Source organism: Mustela lutreola, chromosome 1, assembly GCF_030435805.1.
Source record: "Mustela lutreola isolate mMusLut2 chromosome 1, mMusLut2.pri, whole genome shotgun sequence".
NCBI lineage: Eukaryota > Metazoa > Chordata > Mammalia > Carnivora > Mustelidae > Mustela > Mustela lutreola.
The window spans coordinates 278,697,908-278,703,970 of NC_081290.1; the positions used below are offsets into that span (position 1 = coordinate 278,697,908).

General features: G+C 41.6%; 1 protein-coding gene across 1 annotated transcript; it reads left to right on the forward strand.

The window, feature by feature from the left end:
* The first annotated feature begins 853 nt into the window (after positions 1–853).
* On the forward strand, positions 854–1,798 carry LOC131813067 (olfactory receptor 4D6). Its single transcript, XM_059143208.1, has one exon. It carries the CDS (start codon positions 854–856, stop codon positions 1,796–1,798), a length of 945 nt encoding a protein of 314 aa, XP_058999191.1.
* The last annotated feature ends 4,265 nt before the right edge of the window (positions 1,799–6,063 follow it).

Below are 6,063 nucleotides of genomic sequence, written 5' to 3' on the forward strand. Positions count from 1 at the left end.
ATGAAAAGTGCATGGGTCTTCTGTCTGTGTGTGTGTGTGTGTGTGTGTGTGTGTGTGTGTGTAAAACTTCCTATTACTCTGTTAAAGTAAAGAGCTTAAAAATAATGTTTTTTGTAATAGAAAAATTTGATGGCTATATTTTGAAGTGAATTTAAAATATATTCAAGCTATAACTGCTGAATAATTTGGTAACATTATAGATGGCATTTTCATTTAAGCAGTAACTAAATTTAAAAAATCTTACAGATATTAAAAAAAAGAAGAAGAACCCAATTAACATTTGTTCCTTGTCAAGTCCAAAAAATATTTGGATTTGAATCCTTGATTTGCCACTCGTTAACTTTGCAGTTGTGCAAATGTGAGCAAGACATTAACTTCTTCTTAAGCTTCAGCTTCCCCTATGTGGAGATGATCATACCCACTCTCCAGACCCCACAGAGACATCATTAGAATGAAAATCAAAATGAGACACTGCAGGTGAAGGCCTTTGGTAATGTATAAAGCCCTTCATACATGTGAGGAAGCCACTCCTGCAGGACAGAAGGCAAGCCATTAGTCAAATGACCATAGTCTTGCCATCTCCCTCTCGTCAGAAGAAAGGCACTGAAGTAGGATGGCTTTTATTGTCCAGTCAGGGTATTTCCAGCAGGAAATAAGAATCATCAGGATAAACAATTTCCAGGCCACAAAAGGGGAGACCCTCTCCAGTTATTCAGAGTAGTCATGATGATCTGCATGTTCAAGAGAGCCTTGTAAGAATATACAATAAATGATGCTGTCCCCTCACAATACTATACTCCTAACCCGAACATACTTTCTTCCAAGGTAGATGTGGTGGAGGGTGGTCTGCACCATGGGCCAGAGCAACCACACCAATGTGAAGGAATTTGTCTTCCTGGAACTCACTCACTTCCAGGAGCTAGAATTTTTCTTGTTTGTGGTCTTCCTTGTTGTGTATGTAGCAACTGTGCTAGGCAATGCCCTCATTGTGGTGACCATTAGCTGTGAGTCCCACCTTCACACCCCCATGTACTTTTTGCTGCGGAACAAATCGGTCCTGGACATTGTTTTTTCATCTGTCACCGTTCCCAAGTTCCTGGTGGACCTGTTATCAGAGAGGAAAACCATCTCCTACAATGGCTGCATGGCACAGATCTTCTTCTTCCACTTCGCTGGTGGGGCAGACATTTTCTTCCTCTCTGTGATGGCCTATGACAGGTATCTCGCCATCGCCAAACCCCTGCATTATGTGACCATTATGAGGAAAGAGGTGTGGGTGGGCTTAGTGGTGACTTCCTGGGTGGGTGGTGGTTTGCACTCAATTGTTCAGATAATTTTGATGCTTCCACTCCCCTTCTGTGGCCCCAACATCCTGGATGCCTTCTACTGTGATGTGCCCCAAGTGGTTAAGCTGGCCTGTACCGACACCTTTGCCCTAGAGCTTCTCATGATCTCTAACAATGGGCTTGTGACTCTGCTGTGGTTCCTCCTGCTGCTGGGGTCCTACACTGTCATTCTGGCAATGCTGAGAGCTCACTCTGGGGAGGGTCGAAAAAAGGCCCTGTCCACCTGCACCTCCCATATCCTCGTGGTGACTCTGCACTTCGTGCCTTGTGTCTATATCTACTGCAGGCCCTTCACTACACTACCCATGGACACGGCTGTGTCCATCAATAACACGGTCATTACCCCCATGCTGAACCCCATGATCTACACCCTGAGGAACCAGGAGATGAAGTCAGCCATGAAAAGACTGCAGAGAAGGCTTGGGCCTTCCAAGAGCAGTAAGCTGGGGTGAGCACTCACATGGAGACTGGAAATCTATGATCTGGTTTCCGCAAACTCGCAAACTGCTATCCTGAGGCAACAGACCACTAGCTCTCTCACCAGTCATTTCTGTATATCCTCATAGCCTTTCAACTCTCTCAGCAGGAATCTACCAACCAAAGGAAGAGATGAGCTTGAACATGAGCTATTGGGCTTGTGAACTTGGGAAAAGCAGAAGGTAGAAGATGAAAATCAATGACCTAATGCTAATTTGGTGCAATCTTTGATTCTCATGCCAACACATTTTACCTAACTTTTACCACCTGCAATATGGAAATGACATTGTCCATTTACAATGTGTTCATGAGAATGAAGAATGATAAATGTTGAGAGGATGGTCGTTCTGACGATTAACACCGTTCAGTAATCAGGCATACAGTCCACATTCCCTACTGTCAATCCCTCGAATCCTAGATATGCACATATGGAAATTATGGATGTGTCTATGTCATACGTGCTCTCTCTAGTGACTCTGTATTTCCAATTAGTTATTAAAATTACTTCTTGGTTTAATATTCTGAATACAGAATCTCTAATATATTTCACCAACTAGTGAAAAGAGAAGAAACGTTTTAAAAGTTGTGTTCAGTCAGATATATACTTGGACAAATCTACACATAGACCACGAATTTCCTCTTATCGGGTCCATTCTACTAATTTGCCCACTGAAATTAATCTCAAAAGTACAGTTTAGGGATATAGCTGCACAAAACCCACCATGGTAATTTATGTTAACCTAACTTTCTTCTTCCCTCTCTCTCTTCCTCTTTCACCCTCAGAGCTTTTATAGTTGGAGAAAATCTAGTTTTTACCTTTGAATGCCTGACAATTCCAGGGAAGTCACTTAGAACAGCAACAACAAAAATACCTAAGGAACACCTTTCCTCACACTCAAGACCCATTTTGTGTACCAGGAGAGGAAAGAAACATATTAAATGCAGAGTCATTTAGGAACAGCCACTGGGTCCATGTCATAACCCACCTCTCTCCTAAGAAGAATTCCACAGAAGTTAATATGTAGAAAGACAATAAATGTCTCTTTGCTCCCTAGGCTCACATCAAATTCCACCCTTTAGCCTACAATCATCATTCAAAAATCAAACAATTAGTAAAGAAGCAACATACAGGAAATCAGGATATTGTAACATACAGAACAATTTCTTTGCAAGCTGTTATGATACATTAAAAGGTCCTAGTAAGGGGCACCTGGGTGGCTCAGTGGGTTAAGCCACTGCCTTTGGCTCAGGTCATGATCTCACGTCCTGGGATCGAGTCCCTCATCGGGCTCTCTGCTTGGCAGGGAGCCTGCTTCCTCCTCTCTCTCTCTCTGCCTGCCTCTCTGCCTACTTGTGATCTCTCTCTGTCAAATAAATAAATAAAATCTTTAAAAAAAAAAAAGGTCCTAGTAAGTGACACACATCTGTGATCTTCACTGAGTCCTATGAGACAGAGACATTAGGTCAAGACTTTCTTTTTTTTTCTTTTTTTTTTTACTTTTGTTTTTATTTTATGCAGAATTTACTCCCAGGCCATAAGGTTTTTTCCTTTAGTTTCTTCTTGGATGCAATCTCCTCTTCTAGTTTAGAAACAACCTGCTCTTTTGCAGTAAGGATCATCTCAGTAGGGCAGGGAGAGCTCATGTGTAGGTTAATAAGCTCTGTATGTTCTACACCGCATCTTGGGGGCTTTGTTCACCTGAATGTGCTCAGTGACCAAAGAACCTCCATCTAAACCCTTAGGTTCAGCAAGACTCTTTGCATTTTTAAGCATGTGCAGTAAGAATTCAGTCCTCCTTTTGGCCCACTGACCCTGTATCCCTCCCCACTGTTTGGCCTGAGTGCACCAACCAGCTCTTCCATATAGCAACAGAATGGCAGACATAGCTTCTGCAAAGTGACATCCTTCAGATACTTGGTCACTTTTCAGATATGCACATCCTTGATGGCCTGGGTAGTTTTATGTGTGTTCTTAAAATGAATACGGAGATTTGCATGATTTTGTAGGGTTTTCTGCATCAAGTGAATAATGAACCATTTTCAGAGGTCGCTTAGGAAAGAGGCTATGACAAGACTTCTAATTATATGCCAGTGATTCTCAAATTTTTAAGAATTATTGTCCCCCTCCAAGGAACTGTATTAGGTATTTTTCCTAATCCTCTCCTATAAGAAAATTTAATACCAAAGATATACAGTGTATCTTTTTGTGGACTGAAGTTCTTTGAAGGGCCACACAGCATTCTAATCTAAGATTTTTTGCCCCCACCAAATCAATTTTTGTCCCTTGGACTTGTTGTTCACATTGAGAATGAATAATCATATGACATTAGATGTTTCTATTAATATGTTTCCCTAAAACTCAGGGAATCACAGAATAGATAGATTTATTCCTTCTGGGGCTTTATAAGAATTTGGAAAGCATAGAAATGTGGGCATCTGTGTGTGTGTGTGTGTGTGTGTGTGTGTGTGTGTGTATGCATGTGTGTGGCAGTGGGTGGGTGGGTGAGCATGTACATACATGTGAACTTGCATGCAGTAATGACTTGGAAGCTGTTTAATAACTCCCACTGGAACTCCAACATGATCAAAGAAGATCCGTCCTCTTTCTACATTCACATCCAATGAAATTCCCTTTGCTAATTCTTGTATGAGGCTTAGACCTGAGGGACTAGTGCATGTGGCAGGAGCACATTGGAACAAGCAGAAGAGCCATGATGACATGACTCCTCGAGTCTGCCCTTTCAGATGCAAAGGTGAAGGGAAGAGTTTGAAGACTAGCATAACTAATCTTGAGAAGGACTTGACCTTCTAACACGATGGTTCCCCAGCATCATATCCACTGACACCCACCACCCAGTCTCAGATGGTGCGAGTTCCTGGTTGGATACTGAAGGTTTAGGTAAGGACATGGACCTGTCAGTGTGAGACATTGTGGATAATGCATGAATAGGATAAGCATGAAAAATACACCAAGTATATAAGATACTGCCAAAATAGCTCTCTCTTGAGTGAGAGACAACAGAGTGGATGTTAAATATTGGGAAAGGAGGAATGTCTTTCTAAGAAGGCACCACAGACATGGGGTCAGCCTGCTAAAAGAGAAAGCAGCTGGTATTTGGTAGAACAGCTGAATTGCATTTAAGGAGATTTTGTTCTATCTTGGGGTCTTTCCATGGGGATAACAGAGAATTTTTCCACAAGATGGGTGCTTCCTCAAAAAAACATGATTTTATAATGCCCTAAATTTCCTTTAAAACTGTAGACGTTTCAAAGGCAGCCCCATATCCACACATGGCCCATGATTCACTGGGTCCCTTTTGAACACAAGTTCACTAAAATACAAACAAGCAAGTTGATTCAAAGAGAAGCTGTTCTACTGGATAGCATTTTACATTCTGCCAAAGTCTTCCTAAATAACTCTTCATGACAGGGAAGATCCTGTTTTCAGGGGAAAGGGAAAGGAATCAAGTTAATTGAACTTTACACACATGATCGCAGTTGCTGTTTATGCTACCCAATGAACTAAGTGTTATGCTTGCCAGTTTACAGAGGAGGGAACTGAAAGAAAATAGAAGACTTGGTCCAGGTGAAAAAGAAGAAAGAGGCAGAATTCCAGTCCAGGTATGCCCTACTCCAAAGCCCTTATCCTTGTTCCACACCACACCACGTTATTTTACAACTCAGGATCTGAGTAACAGAGAGAAGGGTGACTTTTTCAAGGTCACAAAGCTATTTCATAGCCTGGATCAGAAAATGCATCGCTATCTGGTATCCCTGAGGTCAAGTCAAGGACATTAAGAAAAGAGTTGCTTAATCTGTGTTTGTCAAGATCCTTCTTTACTTACCCACACTCCAATGTCAACGCTCATAAGTTACAATAAGCCCTTACCAGGTAGGTTTGTTCACTAATCTAAAAACAAAACAAAATAAACAACAACAACAAAAATAATCCCTTTTTTGAGCACCTAACACGTGCCCCAGACTAAGTATAGTTTTGGTGATGTAACATAAATGAAACACTGAGCAGGCAGGATGAACTTGAGAGGTAAGAGGGAAATTATACTGAACTAAGGAGAGACAGACACGTAAGCACTTAGATGTAAAAATGTTACAAGTGCCAGAGGAGAAGTCAGAGCAGGGAATGATGAGTCCCAAAGCAGTGTCAGGAAAGTTTTCATAGAACACGAGACTCTGAACCTGAGTGTTGTGAGGGGGATAAATGGGAAATTCTGGAACTGGG